This window comes from Apis laboriosa, unplaced genomic scaffold (genome assembly GCF_014066325.1).
Source record: "Apis laboriosa isolate Shangri-la unplaced genomic scaffold, ASM1406632v1 scaffold289_cov146, whole genome shotgun sequence".
Classification (NCBI taxonomy): Eukaryota; Metazoa; Arthropoda; class Insecta; order Hymenoptera; family Apidae; genus Apis; species Apis laboriosa.
The window spans coordinates 676,000-698,826 of NW_025222686.1; the positions used below are offsets into that span (position 1 = coordinate 676,000).

At 18.7% G+C, this 22,827-nt stretch overlaps 4 protein-coding genes across 7 annotated transcripts; 2 read left to right on the forward strand and 2 right to left on the reverse strand.

The window, feature by feature from the left end:
• Positions 1 to 147: 147 nt before the first annotated feature.
• LOC122714131 (multifunctional protein ADE2) lies at positions 148 to 3,820 on the reverse strand. The gene is made up of 6 exons (XM_043935196.1): positions 3,681 to 3,820; positions 2,566 to 2,889; positions 2,074 to 2,417; positions 1,719 to 1,994; positions 470 to 614; positions 148 to 378 (listed from the first exon to the last, which is right to left on the reverse strand). The coding sequence occupies exons 1-6, from the start codon at positions 3,685 to 3,687 to the stop codon at positions 212 to 214; spliced, it is 1,263 nt and encodes a 420-aa protein (XP_043791131.1). The 5' UTR covers positions 3,688 to 3,820; the 3' UTR covers positions 148 to 211.
• Positions 3,821 to 4,483: 663 nt separating this feature from the next.
• On the forward strand, positions 4,484 to 9,659 carry LOC122714130 (amidophosphoribosyltransferase-like). The gene is made up of 8 exons (XM_043935195.1): positions 4,484 to 4,619; positions 5,776 to 5,983; positions 6,200 to 6,492; positions 6,562 to 6,811; positions 7,054 to 7,287; positions 7,364 to 7,491; positions 8,974 to 9,195; positions 9,284 to 9,659. Exons 2-8 carry the CDS (start codon positions 5,800 to 5,802, stop codon positions 9,554 to 9,556), a joined length of 1,584 nt encoding a protein of 527 aa, XP_043791130.1. The 5' UTR covers positions 4,484 to 4,619; positions 5,776 to 5,799; the 3' UTR covers positions 9,557 to 9,659.
• Positions 9,660 to 10,416: 757 nt separating this feature from the next.
• LOC122714162 (general transcription factor 3C polypeptide 6) lies at positions 10,417 to 11,598 on the reverse strand. 4 transcript variants are annotated; one of them, XM_043935252.1, is made up of 4 exons: positions 11,389 to 11,598; positions 11,098 to 11,282; positions 10,775 to 11,033; positions 10,417 to 10,639 (listed from the first exon to the last, which is right to left on the reverse strand). In XM_043935252.1, the coding sequence occupies exons 2-4, from the start codon at positions 11,257 to 11,259 to the stop codon at positions 10,467 to 10,469; spliced, it is 594 nt and encodes a 197-aa protein (XP_043791187.1). In that variant the 5' UTR covers positions 11,260 to 11,282; positions 11,389 to 11,598; the 3' UTR covers positions 10,417 to 10,466. The 4 variants fall into 4 exon arrangements, with proteins under 4 accessions (XP_043791187.1, XP_043791185.1, XP_043791186.1 ...); XM_043935250.1 differs by having other exon boundaries at positions 10,417 to 10,699; XM_043935251.1 differs by having other exon boundaries at positions 10,417 to 10,699; positions 11,373 to 11,598.
• A 1,190-nt stretch (positions 11,599 to 12,788) lies between these two features.
• On the forward strand, positions 12,789 to 21,323 carry LOC122714156 (protein SDA1 homolog). Its single transcript, XM_043935240.1, has 12 exons — positions 12,789 to 12,917; positions 13,219 to 13,313; positions 13,377 to 13,481; positions 15,225 to 15,323; positions 15,415 to 15,930; positions 16,035 to 16,269; positions 16,409 to 16,544; positions 16,740 to 17,061; positions 17,209 to 17,423; positions 17,529 to 18,000; positions 20,806 to 21,033; positions 21,126 to 21,323. Exons 2-11 carry the CDS (start codon positions 13,227 to 13,229, stop codon positions 21,004 to 21,006), a joined length of 2,388 nt encoding a protein of 795 aa, XP_043791175.1. The 5' UTR covers positions 12,789 to 12,917; positions 13,219 to 13,226; the 3' UTR covers positions 21,007 to 21,033; positions 21,126 to 21,323.
• The last annotated feature ends 1,504 nt before the right edge of the window (positions 21,324 to 22,827 follow it).

The window sequence follows — 22,827 nt, forward strand, 5'->3', positions numbered from 1 at the left end:
GAAAAAAAAATTTAATATCAAATACTAAATTAGCAACTAAATATTTATTATATATTGATATATATATAAATTTATACGAATAATTAATATATTGTAATATGAATTATTTAATATTAATTATATTTTTAAAATGTAATGAAATTTTGAAATGTGATTCATAAAATTGAATCGTAAATTAATCACTAAATTAGTATTAAATAATTCAAATCTTTTACACAATAAGATTCTTTAAATTAATATCAGCTTGTTTTAAAGCAATGTAATTTTTTAACTGTTTTACTCGTAAACATGCCCAAACTAGATGATCATGCAATGCATGAATTTGAGCAGCTGCTAATGCTGCACTTTCAGGATAGATTACTGTAGTGCATCCAATTCCTAAAAATTTAAAAAATTCTATTTAATAATATATATATTATAATTATTTTTTATAATAAAAAATATAATTAAATTATAATTGACAATTCACCTGATGGAACATTGATTGATGACCATAAATCTTGGGAAATATTTTCTGGTTTGAAAGGTGGACAATTAATGACAGGCAAAGATGTATTTCCAGAGAGTACTGGACCTAATCCATTACTTCTCCCTGCTACAGCTATTAGCACTATCTAAGAGAAAAATGTGTACAAAAAAATTTGTGATAATTTAGAAATAAATATTACACATTTATTAATATCAGTTTTATTGTTCTAATTGCTTATTTTTTTAATGATTAAAAATTTCAAAATATATGTATATATATTTAATTATTATATATATTTATATACATTTATAAAAATATATATATACAGAGTATATGTTCTATTTAAATTGATTTAGGCAAATATTAACCAAATTATTTTGACAATATAATTTTTATTTGAAAAAAATATTTTAAATAAAAGTTGAATGAATATATAAATGACATGATTAGTTTTTTTATAGATGAATATATAAAAAAATAATTTTAATTTTTTTAATACAATCATATAATTTTTATTGCACTAATGAAGCTTATTTTCTACTAAATTATTATATCAAAAAATTTTTGGAGATGTATTAATTTTAAATTTATAAAATTATCATATAAAAAATAAGATAAATATATAATATGATATTCTATTGTATATTATTTTTACAAATTTTAAAGTAAAATATTTTTTAAACTTAAAGATTTTTATAATAACTTAATACTTTTTTGTAAAAAATAATAAGCTGCATCAATTAATGCAATAAAATTATATAATATAATATAAATTATAAAATTATATAGTTTCTTTTAAAAAATTAAAGTTGTTCTTTATATAATTTCTATATATTCATCTACAAAAAAATTAATTATTTATATATTCCCTAAATTATTAAACTTTTATTTAAAAATTATTTATTTTTTTGTATTGTCAATAATTTGACAAATATTCAAATTTAATTTAATTGGGACATTCTGTATAATTGATTATGAATTCAAATATAATTATTAATGTAATATATATAATAAATTGATCTTTACTATTATTATTATAAGTATATACTATTATTATAATGTAAATATATAATATATTTTAAAAAAAAATTTTTTACAAAAAAAATATAAAAATAAGTTTAAAGTTATAATTTAAAAGATTTAATTATAAAAATTAAGATTTATTTAAAAAATAAAAAAATAAAAAATTATACATAAAAAATATTATATATAAAAATTATAATTTATTTTTTGAACTAATAATATATACCTTTTCATAAGTACCTTCGTATTCTGCAAGAATACGCAATGTTTCTTGAGTACCTTTGTGAGCGCTGCAAACACGAAATTGAACTTTTAAACCTAAAGATTTTGCATGTTTTGCTATTTCTTTACAGTGGCCTTCATCAGAAAGTGATCCCATTAAAATAACAACAAGACTACTAGATAAAGGAAGAAGATGGTCAAGTTGGTCTTGTATCCATTTAAAATTACATTTTACAGTGTTCAAATCTTCTTCAGTAACAATATCTAAATTTCTATATACCTACAAACAAAATAAAAGATCAATAAAAACCAAGATAATAAAATATTATCTTCCTTTATAGGATAATTTTACTAAATACCTGTTTATCTTTCATTAATCTTTTATCACCAGATGGCCAAAGTCTCCAAGAATCACTATCAATTATATCTGCTACCATAATTTCATTATTTACATTCACACCAAATTCTATTTTCATATCTATAAGTGCACAATCTCTACTCGCCCATGTTCTTTCTAAAACTTCAAATACAGTAAGTGCAGTATGTTGCATAATATCAAATTCATCTTTTCCTATTATGAGTTCATTCAATTTAAAACCAGCAGAAATAATTTGTTCCTCTGACCATTGAGGATCATGATTAATATCATCTTTAAAGAATGTTTCTTGTAAAGGTGGATTAAATCTATAACCTTCAGGAACACCTAAATAATAAAAAATTAAAATGAAACATTGAAAATAAATGCTTATAATAAAAATTTTTTTCAAGACTTATTTTTGTTATTTTATCACATTGTTATATTGTATGTTTATATTGTATATTTATATTATATATTATATTATATATTATACCTTGATGTCTTTTTAAGAAACTGCCAGTGGCTAATCTTCGACTAATCCATTCAATTGGTAGCATTTCACATTTTTGGGCAACAAAAACAGTATCATTTACCAATTCAACGAAAGCTGTTTTTATTCCAGCTTTATTTAATAATTGAAATACTTTAGCTGTAGTAGCTGTACTAATTGCAGCTTTTCCTTTTAAATTATGAAATTTTTTACCATCTTCAGCAGTAATACAATCCTTACTTTGTAAAAGACACAAAGTAGAATCATTTAGAACTTCATATACCTTTTTGGTCTTTCCTTCAATAATGAGTTTTCCATATTTATATTCTAATTAAATGGAATATGAAATATTAATATTAGTAAATTGAATTTTATAAAAAAAATTATGTTTAATAAGAATTTTAAACTATATAGTTCAATTTTTATATAATACAACATAATATATTAATTAATATTAAATTATTTATCAATATATTAATATCAATATTAAATTTAAAATAATAATAAAAAAATTATTTTATAATATAAAAATATAAAGATATTATGAATGTCAAATCATTTTGTTACATTTAAAAAAATTTTATATAATTTCATGATTAATGATATTATATTATTGATGTTATATAACATAATTAAATATGATATATATAATTATATTTTTATTAAATTTAATTTTTTTCAATTAATTAAAAATGATATCAAAATAAAGGATTCATCTATTTAATGATATAAATTTTGAATTAAATTTAATTTTATAATTATAAAACTAAACTTAAAACTAAACTTCTAAAATACAAATTGTAAATATTTCAAATACAATAAAATCTTTCACTTGTCACATTAAATGAGATTGTGATTATAACTTTACATTTTAATATATATCTTAAAATACAATAATTATAAAATAAAATCAATTATGTATATGAATATATGGTTTTGAAACGAAATATTTTGAAACTTAAAATTAATATTTATATCAATAAATTAAATAAAAAAAAAATTATTTCATTTTTTATAATCATATCTTTTCTTCTTTTATTAAATATAATAAACTTAGTCGTTTTTTTAGTAAATATAAAATCTATTATACTATATACTATTTATTATATTATACTTACTATTCATGTTTCTCGTTTAGAATTTATTTTAAGAATATTATACAATTTCTCAATTCTTGAACAATTAAGTTCTTTAACGATCCCCACTTTCAAAATTCTTCTTTCTTTGATTGGTGCTTATTCGTTATTGCGAGTTTATTGGTAAATCATGATATCATATAAAGAATAATTATCGAAAAAATCATAAAATTAAAATATACTGAATAACTTTTCTAAATTATTCTTAAAAAAAATTTCAAAAATTTTATTAATCACTAAAAAGTAAAAATAGTTAACAATAACAAAATATTTATTTTAAATATTATTATTATAATATATTTATTTTAAATATACAATATATATTAAAAAGAAAATTTCAGTTTATTTTTGAAAAATTTATAAATGATATCATAAAAAATCATAATAAAATTAATAAATACAAATAGGTTTTTACAATTATAATATATAGAAGATATTATAATATATTTTTATGTAAACTTGAATTTATGTTTATAAAAAATTTAGCTTATTTGAAAGTGATTGAAAAATTCTAAATAGTTATAATATAGAAATAGTTATAATGACTATTTTAAAAAAACAAGAAACTATAATTATTCAGATAAATTAGATACACGAAATAATAACAATAATAATAATAATAATAATAATAATAATAATAATAATAATAATATAGTATATTTATTATTTAAATAATAGATTATTATCGATTTTTCATAAAACTTTAAAGAATCATGTCCAGTACTTTATTAAATATAAATTAGTAATTAAAGAGTTTAAAAGATAATAGCTAAATAAGTTAACCCCTCCAATCAAAAACAGATTTTCATTGGTCTACATATTCATTTGTATATTTAAAGTCAGTTGAGAAACATATTTCATGCGGATCTTCTTCGAGTTGATAGCAAAACATCACAAACGTTTAAACCTTTGACGCACGTGGTACGTACTAACATACGTAATTTAAAATTTGTATACTTGTACTTAAGAGAAAATGTTTCGATGCAATAATCAATTCTAATGATATTATTAAAGAAATATAATAATGAAAATTTAATTAGTAAAAGAAATAATGTGAAAAAATATATCTATAATCTTTTTTCATATTAATTATAAAACCGCCAAAAATCTTATTTAACAAATGGGTACAGTCTGTAATAAAAAGATACCAATCATAGCACTGTCAGTAACTTAAACAGTTTAATTGATCTTTATCAAATTAATAAAATTATTATTATAATTATTTTTAAATAAAAATTATATTATTTATTGTTTTTCATTTGTATTATATTTATTGTATTTTTTTTCTATTAAAGAAGTTCTTAATTTAATAAAATAATAAATAAATATATATATATATGTATAAGTATATTATTATTATTATATTATATTCATAAACGCATGCGTATATCGTAAAAGAACGCAAATTTTAAATTCTAAAAACTATATTATAAATTGAAGAAAAAAACATATTTCTTTTTTTATTTTTCTAAAAGATTTTCTTTTCTTTCTTTTTTTATTCAAAATGTTTATTATAATTTTATTCAAAATGTTTATTATAATTAAAAATAATATAAAAATAATTATTAAGATACTAATATAATTACTAAAATATTTTATAATATTGCATTAAGAATAATAAGATTAATTTAATAATTAATAATAAGATTAAATATTTTCTATATATATTAATATCAGTATACATATTGATAAGTTGGGAATACAATGATGAAATCAATTGCAAAATATTGATTAAGCAAATAAAAAGAATATATATATATATATAATAATAATATAAAAAAATTTATCTGTTTATTAGGGGTCAACAGTTCATAGAGGGTTATTACTGATAATTCAGAAAAAAATCTCAGGGGGGTCTACTATGTTTAATAATATAATAAAATTTTTTTCCATTATTGTATATTTTATAATTTTACTTTAATTTATTTTTATCTTTTATAATTTATTCAATATATTAATATATAACTAAGAATTTAATTTCAATCTAACATTCAATCACAATAAAATAAATTAATTTATTTTAACAATATTATTTAATAGAAATTTCATAATATTTAATAAATATAATATTTTTCAGATTATAATTAAAATATTTTGCAATATGCAAACAAACTCTTGTAATCAGATAATATCTCAGGAAAATAAAAGAATTAAAGTATTCCAAAATAAAAAACAATTGAGAGATGAAATAACAACTGGTCTTACACATGAATGTGGAGTTTTTGGATGTATTGCTGCAGGTGATTGGCCATCTCAAATTGATGTTGCTCAAGTAATTTGTTTGGGTAAATTAAAATTTTATAATTTTTATTTTTAGAGAACATTGTATTTATTAATTTATATATATATTAAAATCATTATAAAAATTAAAAAAATAGAATAAGTATTAAGATTTAGAGAGAGATAGAAAAGAGAGATAGAAAAATAGAATAAGTATTAATAATAATAATAATATATATGATAATAAATTATATATACATATATCATTAATGTTTATTTAGGTTTAGTAGCATTACAACATAGAGGTCAAGAAAGTGCAGGTATTGTTACAAGTGAAGGTGTATGTTCAAAATCTTTTCATGTCCATAAGGGCATGGGTATGATTAATAATATTTTTAATGATGAAAACATGAAAAAACTAAATGGAAATCTTGGAATTGGTCATACTAGATATAGTACAAGTGCAGCAAGTGAAGAAGTTAATTGTCAACCATTTGTGGTTCATACTGCACATGGAGCATTAGCAGTTGCTCACAATGGAGAATTAGTGAATACAGAATCATTAAGAAAAATGGTAATCAGAAAACATCTAAAAGTTTTATATTAATTTAATTTATTTTTAAAGAAATTTTGCTGATTTTAGGTATTAGGGCGTGGAGTTGGTTTATCAACATACTCAGATTCTGAATTAATAACACAAGCACTCTGTTTAAATCCTCCTGAAGGTGAAGTTAATGGTCCAGATTGGCCAGCACGAATAAAACACCTTATGCAATTAGCACCATTATCATATTCATTAGTAATTATGCAAAGAGACAAGATATATGGTGTTAGAGATCCTTATGGAAATCGTCCATTATGCCTTGGAAAAATTGTACCTATTGGTAATTTGGGTATGTAAAATTTATATTCTATAATTATAATATATTTTATAATATATATATAATATATATATATATTCTTTAATTATAGAATATTCTCAATAATTATAATTTGTAATAAAAAAAATATTAAAATATTATAATTTGTAATAAAAAAAAAATTAGGAAATTTTGTATTATATTAAATAAATATTTTTTTATTATTAATAAAATAAAACATGTTATTAAATTAACAAAATTTTTTCATACATCAGGAAATGAATCAGATGATGATGATGAAGCTGAAGGTTGGGTTATATCATCTGAATCATGTGGTTTTTTAAGTATTGGAGCACGATATGTGCGTGAAGTATTTCCTGGAGAGATTGTAGAATTGACACGGGAGGGTATAAAAACTATAGATATTGTTGATAGACCAGATAAAAAGCCTCAAGCATTCTGCATCTTTGAATATGTTTATTTTGCACGTAGTGATAGTATTTTTGAAGGTAACGTATAAAATATATATATATATGTATATATATATGTCAATAAATAAATAATTTACTTCATTTTACATAATAGGACAAATGGTTTATTCTGTTCGAATGCAATGTGGTCGAGAACTTGCTTTGGAATCTCCAATAGAAGCAGATATAGTTAGTTCAGTACCTGAATCTGGAACTGCAGCAGCACATGGATATGCCAGACAGGTGAATGTATTAAAATTTTTTAATTATAATAGTAAGTATCAATAATTACAAATTATTTAATTACAAATGCAGAATATAAATTTATAATAAAAAAAACAATCTAATAAATACAAATTATTTATTCTCATTATTAAAGAAGACTATCCATGTCATAATTCTATGATTGAACAATATAATATGATTCTAATTTAAAATTTGAAAACTAATGAAATAATTAAATTTTTTTATTTTTTATTTTTCTTTTAATAAAACTTTTACCAATATGTTTGTCAATATTTTCTAATTAAAATAAAATCAAAAATAATATATATTTTGAAGGAATAATTTGAGAGCAATATTTATTTTTTATTAATCGATTTTGATAAATAAAATAACAATTTTGACTTCAGAAATTTATTGTATCAAAAGGCCTTTAAAAGTGCATATTAACATTAAACATGCATGTTTGTAGTAGCTACAAATGAGATATATGAAACATATTATTCATAATAATGATTCATAATAATAAGAATTAAACTATATTTGCTGATGGAATTATATGTAATGCAGATTTTTGATCTTCTGTATTTTAAATGATATAATTGCTAATTAAATTTTTTTTAATTTTTTTAAATTTATTTATTTTATAATTAATTTTTGATAATTATTTTATTAATCTTATCCCATATAATTTCTAAAGATTGTTTTAATTTTATTATTTCTATATCTAAAATAATAATATAAATTAATATTATATTATGTTAAAATATTCATAATTTTTAATTTTATCATGTATTTCTAAAATCTTAACAGATAAAAAAATTAATATCGCTTATTAAATAATATTATAACATTGATATTAAATAAAATAAAATTATTTTAATAAAAAAAATACAAAATGTTGATCATTTATTAAAAAAAATTTATAAAAAATAAAGAATTTTAATTGTTATATTAATTTGTATTATTTAAATATATTTTATTTTCAACCATCTTTACTTTTGCTTTTTTTCATTCAACAAGATATAGAAGAAAAATTCTAAATTCAACTCAAATTCTATCAGGAAGAAGGCTTTATTTTAATAATTGCAGCTATTGAATTTATAATTTCTGAATTTTTTTATCCAATTCGTATTTATCCAATATTTATTTTATATAGTATATAGTATATAGTATAAGTAGTTCATAAAAATTGATTTAAATATGCAATTTATTTTAACATTAAAAAATTATATTAATATATATTAATATATATTAATTATATTAATATATAATTTTTTTTATAAATTTAATTAATTTTTGATAATTGTTTTATTAATCTTATACCATATAATTTTTAAAGATTGTTTTAATTTTTAATTTTGTTTTAATTATTTCTATATTTAAAGTAATAATCTAAATTAATATTTTAACATATTATATATATTATATATTATATAATTATATAATTATAAATTTTATAAGAAAATAATATGAATTTAGAATAATATTATTAATTTGCAGTCTCAAATACCGTTTGCGGAAGTATTATGCAAAAATAGATATGTTGGTAGAACATTTATTCAACCTAGTACACGACTCAGACAACTTGGTGTGGCAAAGAAATTTGGAGCTTTATCAGAAAATGTAAAAGGAAGAAAATTAATTCTTATAGATGATTCAATTGTTAGAGGAAATACTATTGGACCTATTATTAAGTTACTTCGTGATGCAGGAGCAAAAGAAGTAATTTTTTTTTATAAAATTGATAAAATTTATTAAGAAATTTATTAATGATTTATTAATTGATGTTATTAAATTTTTATCTTTGCAGGTTCATATTAGGATAGCTTCTCCTCCATTAAAATATCCTTGCTATATGGGAATTAACATTCCAACTAGAGAAGAGTTAATTGCTAATAAATTGGATAATATAAAATTAGCAAAACATGTTGGAGCTGATAGCTTAACGTATCTTTCAGTAGATGGACTTGTAAAAGCTGTAAGATTCGGTATGGATAATCGTGAAAGCAATTATATTGGTCATTGTACTGCTTGTTTAACGGGAGACTATCCTGACGAACTTCCTAGTAACTTAAATTGGTAAAAAAAAAAATAAATTGTACTTATGTATTTAAATATTATTAAATGATAAATGTTTGCATTACATGGTTTTAATATAAAAAATCATGAAATAATACAATTTTATATTTTTCTATGCATATTAAATCATTAATTAATACAATAATGTTTAAAAGTAATTCAGTATTTAAAGATTAATTTAAATAAATGTTGTTATATTAATAAAAATTAGTAATGTATAATATTACATTAAAAATAACAGTAATGTATAATATCATAATATATATGTATAATATAATATAATATTATATTAAAAATTTTTTAAATATCAAATAAAGGAAAATTCTCATTTTATTATAGAAAATAAATACTTTTATATCAATGAATTTGATACAAAGTAATTTTTATATCATATATATCATATTATATCATATGAATTTAATATAATTTGATAAAAAATTATGTTAATTTTTTTATTAAATTAAAAAAATGAAATCAAATAATATATATTAAAAATTAAATAAATATTATCAATTCATATCATTCGATCATTAATCAATTTATTTAATCATAAATAATTTTTTTTAATTATTTAATCATAAATAATCATAAAAATTAAAAATTATTATTAATAATGCATATTATTTATTATTCTATGATATATAGAATTTTAATCTTATATTTTTATATGAATATATTTTATATTATGTACAAATCTTTAAAAAACAAATACTAACTATTAAGAAATAAAATATTATATTTTGTTTTATGTATCCCAAATTATATTAAGTTTTTTTTCAGAATATTTTTAATATATATTTTTGATTAAAAAACAGTCATTCAAACTAAAAATCTTTCAAAACAAAAATTTATTGTGTTCTTTTATATGTATGTATATATCAGATATCTTCTTTAAAATATTAATTTTTATTAAATTAATTATCAGAATTAGTTAATTCTTTTTGTGAATCAACATGAATATATTTCGATTCGTCTAAATTAAAAGATTCTTCTTTATGCTCATACATAGCAAATGGATTATCTTCATCAGATTCAGATTCTAATATTATGCCTTGAGATTTTTTTTGTTGTCTGATACGTTGTTTTTCTAAATATGAATGTAATGCATTTAATCTATTACTTCGCATAGTTTTCCAAAATAAAAGAGCTATAAAATAATTTATATACCTTATAATTGGAATCACAATATATTCAATTATTGAATAAATTAAACTTTTAATACCTTCTGTTCGATATTGAAGTGGTATTCCTGCTTGTTTAAGTGTATATGAATTTGGAATACATTGATTATTTTCAGAATCACCAAGAACTTCTGTTCTAGATTTTATGAAGATTCTTTGCATTTTTAAAAATTTTTTAGTTTTAGCAAAATATTTAAAATTTGGAGCAATATCAAATACAGGATCACTTATTGCAGAATCATTAGTTTTTGTGAAAAACATATAAGTACCAACGACATCTTCATAAGTACCCTCATAAAACTAAAATTATTAAACAAAAAAATATTATATAAAATCAATAAAATATTAATTTATTTATTATTACCTTTCCATTAATTTGCATTATAGGATGTTCTGTATCTATACCAATCATGTCCAATTGTAATTGTTTCTCATTAAATACATTATCATCAAGTACTTCAAATTCTACATATACAAGAATTTCTTCGCTATCCGATGTGTCATCATTGTTTTCCATTGTGATCATATGTTATATTAAATATTTGATGTCTATTATATTTAATATAAATAATTAAAAAAAAATTGCAATGATTGAAATTTTATATTTTGCAATGATTTGAACTTAATTATATCACTTACTAGATATATCACTTACTAGAGTCAGATGCAAAAGGCTTTCTTTATATCATAAAGGAATTTATTTTATCTGAAAATTTTGATTTTATCGAAAGTTTATATGTAGTTTATATGTAGAACGTAATTATACATGAAATAATTTTTTTGTTGATGAGAAATTTATTTGAAAAAGTGAAAATAATTTTCAAAGTTCAGCATTTTTTCAATTTTGGATACAATTTTATCTATATTACATATAATTTTTTTATTTAATATAATATTTATTTAATTACTCGTATTCATATACTATATAAAAATATAATATAAATGAAAAAAAATATTTTTCTTAGAAATATCTTTTATTTATATTTATTTTATATAACAAAATTCATTATTATATTATATTATATTTATTTACGAATTTTTTTATTACTTAAAAATATTAAAAATAAAAAAAGAATGTTATAATTTATTATAACTATACTTTCAAACTGTATAGCCAACATATAAATAATGTATATCTTAGGGAATTTTTTTTCCTACAAAGCGAAATTTCTGTTTATTATACATAAAATTTCCATTCATTATATATGAATTATACATATATATATTATAAAATTGGCAATTATTTTTGGCATTTAGATTATTGATTAAATAGATAGAAAAAGTAAAAAGATTAAAAATTTTATTAAATTAAGAAAATTGATTATAAATCATTATGAAAAAGTTTACAAAAAAATTAATTAAAAAAAAATTGAAAGAAGCCAATCAACTGGCTTTAATAAAAAATCATAAAAAAATATATTCAATACATTATATAATATTGAAAATGAAAATAAATAGAAAATAAAATCTATAAAAAATAATATTGTTAAACATAAATAAAAAATATAACTAAAAAAATATTTTTTAATTTATATTTTCTTATTATGTATAAATATGAATAAATAATATATAATATATAATTATATAATATTTATTATATTTAATATTTTTTATAATAAAATAATATAATATTAGAAACTAAACATTTAAAATTTATTCCATGTTGTACTATTATAAAGTTATATTGAAAAAAATGAAAAAGTACTGAAACTTTGAGTGTTAATTTCATTACATTATCCCTAGATGAAAAATGCTGAAACATTTGATATTTAATTTTATTCTGAAAAATAATTGCTTTATATATAATTCATTATGCTCTATATACATATAAATTTTCAATAAAATAAAAATTTTCGAATAGAATTGTTTATAATGTAAGACGAATACTTTGTATTTAATTTAATACAATTAATACAATAAATATTATGTTATTATTTATATACAAATATATATTTGTTATTTTATTTGTATATAAATATATTTATTTATATGGAGTAATATATAACTATTATTTTCTTTTTATTTTTTATATAATTTGTGTATAATTGTGTATAATTTGTATATTCAAATAATTATTTACATTGTTTATATCTAATAATTAAAAAGAAACGCCATAAGATTTCCTCCATTTTCTTAAGATTTATCTTGAGATATTAAAAAAAGTTTTATTTAGAAATTTAGATGGTAACTATAAATTGAAAATATAAATTTTTTCAATATAATTATTTCCTTTTATTTTATTTTAATTTTATAAATTAAATTTTTATACTTTAAATAAATAAATTTGTTTGACAATGTTCAAATTGGTTATATTATATAAAACACGTGTATAAAATATTTTTTTTTTATATATATTATTATATTATATTATTATATATATTTTTTGCTATTATATATTATTATTTATCTATGTTAAATATATATAATTTTCTATAATAGTAATATATTCTAAACAAATTGAATTTACTTTTATTTATTAATTTAGATGAAAAAATGGTGAGACATAATAATCGTTTACCAGAGAATCTTCCACAATTACAAAATCTTATTAAACGAGATCCTGAATCTTATAAGGAAGAAGTAAGTTTTTCAAATTAAAATATTATTTAATAAAATTCAATATAATTTTTTATAATTTTTCAGTTTCTTCAACAGTATCAACATTATAAATCCACTTTGGAAGTTTTTTGTTTAATACCAAATAAGTTTAATAAAAATCTTGATGAATCAGTCATTTTTCTAGCACAGGTAACATTTTAAAAATTAATATAAAATAATTCATATAAATTTAAAAAATTAAATATGATTTTGTTATTATTTTTTATGATTATATGAGATTCTTAAATATTAGAAAATATTTTTTTTTACAGGTATAATTAATAAAATATATGAAAATATATTTTTAGTAACATTGTATTATTTATTATTAAGCAATTTTTAAAAATAATTATGGAAAAATATTTGGAATATGTAGATGGAAAAATCATATGTCGCAAGAAAGTAATAATGCAATTATATTCATTAATTGGTTATTCTGACGAACCAATGCCTTATAGTATATTTATTTATGGTCATGTAGCTACTGGAAAATCTTTAATAGTGCAAGATATGCTTTCTTATTTAAAATATAATGTGGCTATTATTAATTGTATAGAACATGTGAACAATAGATATATATTTGACTATATTTTAAGTGATTTATCATTGAATTTTAATAATTCATCAACTAATAAACAAATATATCATAAATGTGATAATTTTTTGGATTTTATAATAAATCTCAAAGAGATTTTTATAAAAGATACTCGTCCAATTATAATAGTACTTGATAAATGTGATAAATTACGAGATAATGATATCAATTTATTATCTGCATTTTCAAAACTCAAAGAATTATCAAATATCAATGTTTGTGTAATATTTATAAGTGATATAGTGTGGGAAAAGTTTTGTGTCAAAATAAGTATTTATGAACCTATTAAAATTTATTTTTCACAATATACACGAAACGAATTTATCGAAATTTTATTTTCAAATAAATCATATGATCATGATAGTATATTTTATAAAAATTATTTAAAACTATTTCTCTCTGTATATTTTCTATTCTGTCGAGATATTAATGAACTGCGTTACATGGCCAAAATAAATTTTTCTAAATATGTAAAACCTATTGAAATTGATCAGACTAAAAAAAATGATACTGTTTTCTTATGGAGAAATATTTCTGCTACTTTTAAAGCCAATCTAGAGTTCATTTATTTACGAGTTTCTGAAAAATTTATAAAATCTGATCAATTATCTAAAGATATTGAATCAACAATGAGATTAGCATTAAGTTTTGAGTTACCATATTATGCAAAATATATGTTAATTGCATCATATCTTGCTTCGTATAATCCTGCAACACAAGATAAATATCTGTTCATGAAACAAAAATTTAAGAAAAAAAGAAAAATTACTAATAAAAAAAAAATAATATTAAATACTTTTTGTGGACCTTACAATTTTCCAATATCTAGGATGATTGCTATTTTTTGTGCCATTCTTATTGAAAAAGTTGATATAAATGCTAATTTACTCTCACAGATTCCATCTATGTGTCAACTTGGTTTGTTATCGATTGTTGGAAATTATAATTTGAATGAGCCTAAACTCAAGTGTTGTGTATCATATGATTTCATTCTTGTCATATCTAAAACTGTTGGATTTAATATACAAAACTATTTGTACAATTTTATATGTTAAATTGAAAATGTATTGACTTAAATCTTTTTGATTATATAAATTTATTTATTTTAATTTTATGTATTGATTAATTTGAAAAAAAAATAAAACATTAAAATTTATGAAATATTTTTTTTTTTAATAGATAACATGTAACAAAATACATATAAATGAATTTAATATACTGCATATATAAATGTATTTTATTTAATTATAGAATTTTATCATTTCTAAGCATTATATTATTTTATTGTATTAATACAGGTGGCTCATTGTTATCCATATGTGTTAGAATCATTTCCTCAAGAAATTATTGATGTACTCAAAACATATAATATGATACTTGATAATGATATGCGACTTGTAAGTATAAAATAATATAAATATAAAACTAATAGTCAATAAAGACTAAACTGACTTTCTTTTTTATAATTAAAGTAAATTTTTTCTGTAGACATTTTGTAAAGTTTTAATACAACTACGTAATAAATCTCTCTTAGAACCTACTGCACTTTTGAGTTTGTTTTTTGAACTTTTAAGATGCCAAGATAAAAATTTACGGCAATTTCTTGAAACACATATTATTTCTGATATTAAGAATGTGAATTCTAAACAAAAAAATGCAAAAATTAATACAACTCTACAAAATTTTATGTTTTCAATGTTGAAAGATTCTAATGTAAAGGCTGCAAAAATGTCTGCAGATATCATGATAAAATTGTATAATAAAAATATTTGGAATGATGCGAAAACGGTAAATGTCCTAGCATCAGGTTGTTTTGTTAAAGCAACCAAAGTTATGGTTGCTTGCTTAAAATTCTTTCTGGGAACAGATTCAGAAAAACAGATAAGTGAAGAAACTGACAGTGATAATGAATCAAATATTAAGGAAATTATGATAGCTAATAGAGTAAATAAAAAAACAAAAAAACGAAATAAAGAATTAGCTAGAGCGAAACGGTTGTTAATGGTAAGTCAATTAATAAATCATATATTATAGATAATTATTATAGATCATTATAGATAACATTGCAATTTGTTAATAATGAATGTTTTGAATTTTCAATATTTTAGAAATCTAAAAAAAAAGAGATGAAAGCACCGAGATTTAATTTTTCGGCATTACATTTAATTCATGATCCACAGGATTTTATAGAAAAACTATTTAAACAATTGGAAAAAAATAATGATAGATTTGAAATTAAATTAATAACATTGGATGTAATTTCAAGACTTATTGGTTTGCATAATTTATTTCTATTAAATTTTTATCCTTATTTACAAAGATTCTTACAACCACATCAAAGAGGTAATTTTTTTATTATTAAAAATTGTGTTAACTTTCTAAATTTTGTGTTTCTCTTTCTAAAACTTTCTCTTTCTGCTAAATTTGAATGACAATGAATATATAAATAAATAAAATATAATTGTTTATCTTTCTCTTTTAGAAGTAACAAAGCTTTTACAATTTATCGCTCAAGCATCTCATGAACTTATACCACCTGATATATTAGAACCAATTTTGAAAACATTAGCAAACAATTTTGTTACAGAACGTAATTCAGCAGATGTCATGGCCATTGGGTATGTATATTATGTGTATATATATAAATATATATAAATATATATATATAATATATATTTTTAATATATATTATATATATAATATATACATATATATTTTGTAAATGCATATATATATTATACATATACATTTATAAGAGTTTAACGTTTTTGAAATATATTATTTCAATTAAATTGTTTTAACATTAATTATAGATTAAATGCTATTAGAGAAATATGTATACGATGTCCTTTAGTGATGAATGCAGATTTACTACAAGATTTAGCGCGATACAAATATTACAAGGAACGAAGTGTAATGATGGCTGCACGTTCTTTAATTGCTGTATTTAGAAATTCAATACCTGAATTATTGCATAAAAAAGATAGAGGACGTCCTATAGAAGCAATTATTACTTTAAATGTTCCAAAATATGGTCAAATATGTACTAATAATTTTATACCAGGAGCTGAAGTTTTACTTGACAATGAGTTTGACAAAGTTAAAGAAATTTCAATAAATAAGATTAAAGACAATGTAATATTGAAAATAAAAACTATTAATAATTAATTAATTAATTATATAATGATTATATAATGATTATATAATGATTTAATTAATTAATAATAATAATAAGACAGAAATCTTACTGAAAAAATTATATACTATAAAATTATTTTACAGATTAGAGAGGATGATTGGATAGATATAAGTTATGATGAAAATTATGATGATGATAGTAACAATGATAATGATTATGATTATGATGATGATAATGATTATTATAATGATAACAACAGTGATATCGATAATGATAATGATAATGATCATGATGTTTTTTACGATAATGATGAATATGGCAATAATGATAATAATGAAAAAAAAGAAAAGAAAAAGAAGTTGGAAGAAAAGGAAAAAAAAAAGAAGTTAAACTTATTTGTAAACAAAAATGATAATGAAATTTTAGATGTTTATAACATTAAATCTAATATGAAAAATACAAGTAATATAAATAATAAAAATGTTATTGATATGAATGAAAACAAAGATATGGAAAATAAATTATATAGAAATAATGCTATATATACAAGTAATAATTTTAAAATTAATTATACAGATATAGAAATTAATAATATTATGAATCAAAATCAACAAGAACAATGTAACAATCTGTTAACAAAACTTGAAAAAAAACAATTAAAAACAGAAAAAAAAAAAAATGCAAAATTGACAAAAAAAGATATCACAGCAGAAAAAAGAGAGAAAGCAGCTTTGATATCTAATGAGCGATTATTAAATGATGAAGATTTTAAAAAAATAGATACGGCATTAGCAAAACAACAAATAACATATGTTAATTTAAAAAGATTTCATTCTAGTGAAAGAGAACATGGAAATTTTGTTAAATTGACCGATATAGAAAATATTTATAAAAAACAAAAACATGATAAACAAACTCGAATTGAATCTGTAAAGGTTAGTTTTAAAAATCTCGAAAAAAAACAGAAAAATTTCGAATGGAATTTCGATATTCTATTCTATCATATAGGATCCTGAATCTCATTTTGACACTGACAACGTTCGATTTTGTATAGATTTAATAGTAATTAGACACAATTAGTATTATTTATATATATATATTTCATTAAAAGTCAACCGCTAATTTAAAATTAGATTATTGTTTATGTTTTTGTTTCAAATTTGAATTTCAAGATTATGAGATTATAGAATTATAAAGATTATATATAAGATTATAAAATTATAAGAATATTGAGATTCTATCGAAATCCCAGTCGAATTTTTGCAATTTATCTCAAACTTCACGATTTAAGTTATAACACAATCTTATTTTTAATCTGTTTTAATTTTGTTATAAACTATAAACAAAAATTAATTCATATTTTTGTATTTTTTATTAATTATTATTACTAATATTAGGTGAGAGATTTCAGAAAAACTTTTTGATTTCAATAATTTTTAAATATATAAATGACAAGATTTTGAACAACTTTTTCTTATAAATACAGTTAGTTTAGTTTACGAGATATTTGTAAATTGATCTTTTAAAAAAGATTTTTTAAATTATTTTTATAAATAATTAAAAGAAATTACAAATAATTAGAACTTACAAATAAATAGAATTTCATCTATATATATATATCTATATCATCTATATATATATATATATATATATATATATATATATATATATNAAGTATGTCACTACTTATTTTTCATTAATATAAATATATGATGATAACAGACAATAAATACTTGTAAAATAAACAGATCAAAAAGTTATTTTCTCATAAATTATGATGAATTTGAAATATTAATCACTAATTTTGAGTATTCCACGGATTCTTTGAATCTGTGAAATATGAAAAAAAAATATAAAAAATTTTTGGGCAATCAAAATTATAATAATTGAAATGAATGACTGAAAATAGGGATGTGAAACAGATAGAAATGATTTTATAATAATGAGTTAGATTAGAATTTAAAAGTAATTTTTGTGAGATAACCATCAATATTTGCGATTTTTTATGAAAATAATTGAAGGTTTTATACAAGATACTATAAATATTGAAATTGATTATTAAAAACTCAACGTGAGTATGACAATTATGTTTATATAATAATATAACAATATATATATATATATTCAAATTACAAAATTATTTTTTTAATTTTGAAATATATATAAATAAATTTTTATTTTTTAATTTTCAATTTGAATTTATTTTTAAAAAATCGAAAAAATTACTACTATATTCTTTAAAGATTTTTTATGAAATAGTTAAGTCTCGTTTTGGTATTATTTTATTTTATTAATTAATGAAGTAATAAATTGGAAAAGACAACGATACGATTATTTTTAAATAAATTGTGCGTTATCCTCTTGATTGGTTGTATTATTATTTTTCTATATCTATTATTTTCATTTGTCACTTATATTTATAATTAAATTTTCTATTCTATTTTATGCAAATTTAGAAAAAAATTATACTTAAACAATTTTTTATACGATGTAAATACTATTTAAAATTGTCTAAATTTAGATGGTTTGAATTTACATAATTTAAAATATCATCCTATGGATTTTTTAAATAATATTATTACAAATTATAATAATATTTTAAAGTTATGTGAACTAGCTATTTCTTCTTATTTAGAAAATCATTTTTGGCTCGAATAGCAATATTTATAAGGAATTTGAGAATTTTTTCGATAATATTTATATAATAAGCATTATTTGTAAATTTTGAATCCACCAATTAAATTTGTTATTATTTTATGATTGTATCTTTTTGTGACGAGTTCTTATTAGAATTAAAAGAATTTTGCAGATGTATAATAATATTGTTAGAATAAAAAATTTATATTTAAAAAAGGAATTATATTAAAATAAAGGAATCTTTTGATAATGAAAAATTTAATTACTATCAATTTTCCTAAAAATTATAGTTTTGAAGGATAAAATATAAAGTCATATTAGAATAACAAAAATAATTATTCATTTTTCTGTAACATAAATAATGACAATAATAAAAATTAAGTTAATTATAATTTTATATTTTTGAAAATTTATATCATGATATAGCTATTATTTGTTTATTTTAAAAATTTTTTTAAATATTGAAAATGTTTTGCTTCTCAGAATTGACATTAAACAGATAATATAAAATTTTTCTAATTGCATAAAAATAAGTATTGCATAAAATAGTATTTTTATTATTTAGTTATATTTTTTAAAATAAATAATATTCATAAAAAGAATCATGCTACAAATTTAATTAGATATAACAAAATATATCTATTAGTTAAGAATGTTAGAATGTTAAGAGTTCATAAAATTTTAAAAATATAAATGACATTATTGATGATAATATAATCATTTTTTAGAGTTTACTTAAAATAATAGATATAAAATAATAACAAATGTTCTCTATATATTTTTCAACTTCAATTTTTTTGAAAATTCAGATCTAAATATTAAAATTTTATTTTACATTTTTTACTTATTTGCATATATAGAATAATGTATTATTAATAATTTACTTGTTTAATTGAAAATTATCCAAATTTATTCGTTCTTGAAAATTTTTCAGATTTGATTTATTCGAAAGTAAAATTTAAACAAGAAAATTTTCAATTTTTTTTTCGATTCATTTTTATACATAAAATTATCATTTTCCTATATCTTTTGTTCTAAAACACTTTTATTTTTTTGTTTATTTATATATTTATATATTTAATTTATTTCTTTTTTTTTTATAGAAAGGACAAGAAGGAAGAGAAAAATTCGGTTATAAAGATGGACGACAAAATCCACTTTGTAGTAAAACAAATCGTGAGAAAAAAAAAACCAAAGCTTTTCAAATGTTAAAGCATAAAGTAAAAGGAAAAGTAAAACGTTCTTTTAAGGAAAAACAAATTGCTTTGAGAAATCATTTATTGAGACAACGAAAAATGAAATAATATATATTCACAAATATTATATTGTATGTATGTAGAAAAATAAATAAATATATATATAATTATTATATTCTATATTTATATAATTATTATATATTAATATATTTGTGGAATTTCTTTAGGGGATTCTAGAGATTAAAATAAATATAAAATAAATACAAAAGATGCTATGTAGAAATGTAAGTTAAGATTTATCTAAAATTTAAAATTTTATAAATTAAGTAATTTAATGTTGTGAAATGAGGCAGAAACAAAGTATAATTTAGTAAATGATAACGTAACGGAAACATTATCACAAAATTTTATTAAAATAATTTATTGATTAAACACAATCTGATTATAAATATATATTTAATATTATAATTTAATATAATTTATTATTAATATAATTTATTATTTGAATTTCATAATTTAAACTTATTTTGCAGAGTTGTATAAGAGTCATGTTTGATTTGACAGTAAAGAATATATTAATTTTATATATTTATTATTAATTATTATTAATTATTATTAATTATTATTATTATTATTATTACTATTATTATTATATTATTAATTATAATAAGTCTAAATAGTTGGATAGTAGATTTTAAAGATGACAATTTTTATTCGTATTTAATTTTGATTGACAATACTTTAAATACATTAGATAATAAATTTAAGTGATAATTTAAAAGGTGTTACATAATATTTAAAGATTTTGTAAAAATCTAGATATAAGATTTTTAAAGAATCTATTGAGTGTGTAAAATCTTTATAGCATTATAATAATAAATATCCTAATATTTGAAGTATTGATATATCATAAAAAGTTAGAATTTATTCGATCCAATATTTTAATATTGTATTTGACCGATATAATGAAATTTTCTACATCATCTTTTTGTTTTAGACTTTACATCTAAATGATATCAATTTTTAGTTTTATAATTGCTTTAGAATTCTGAAAGATATGTTCATTGGATGTTCATTCTTGTTCTGTTGGATGTTTTTATTTCTATATTTGATTTTTTATTTTGATGGTCCGAAACGGACTTGTAAGAAAAGATCCCTAATAACTCGTAAACTATAAGAAATACAAAAAAAAAATTTCAGATAAAAGTTTTTTTTCATAAAGATTATAGTTTGGTAAAATATTTATTAAGTATTTATACAATTTGAAAAAAGTTAATTATAAACAAAAAATTCGTAATTTATTTAAAATTTTTTTTCAATATAAAATTTTAATCAATCTAAAATAATTATGCGAGATTATAAAAAAATAAAATAAATGTTTTTTGTTTTTAATGAATATAAGTTTGTTATGTTATTGAATTTGCTGAATTTTCAAAAGTAGGAAAATATTATATATTATATATTTCTGTCTTTTATTAAACATTGGATCAATGTACTAGATAAGAATGAGAAAAAAAGAAATTTACACATATAACTATTTTATAATATCTTTAAATTATTCGTCGAATAAATGAATTTTGATTCTTTACTTATTCTTTTAAATATGTTAAAATTCATTGCTAAAATAAAAAAATAATTTTTTCTAATTTGAACAATGTTCATGAATTTATTTAATTGTGAAATCAATGAATGATGTATGATTCACCATTGGAAATATTTTGTTTAAAGTATTTATTTCAAGTAAATGTATAGTATTTCAAGAATAAATTTGGGATAAATACTGAAAATCAGGCTTTACCTGATTTTGCTAGAATAATTCCTTTTATCTTTTTATCCATATCGATAAGTATACATAGATTCTCATTGAAGTTGTCTTGTAGATAATTTTCATTAAGTTTTCTGAAATCAATGAATGATGTATGGTTTACA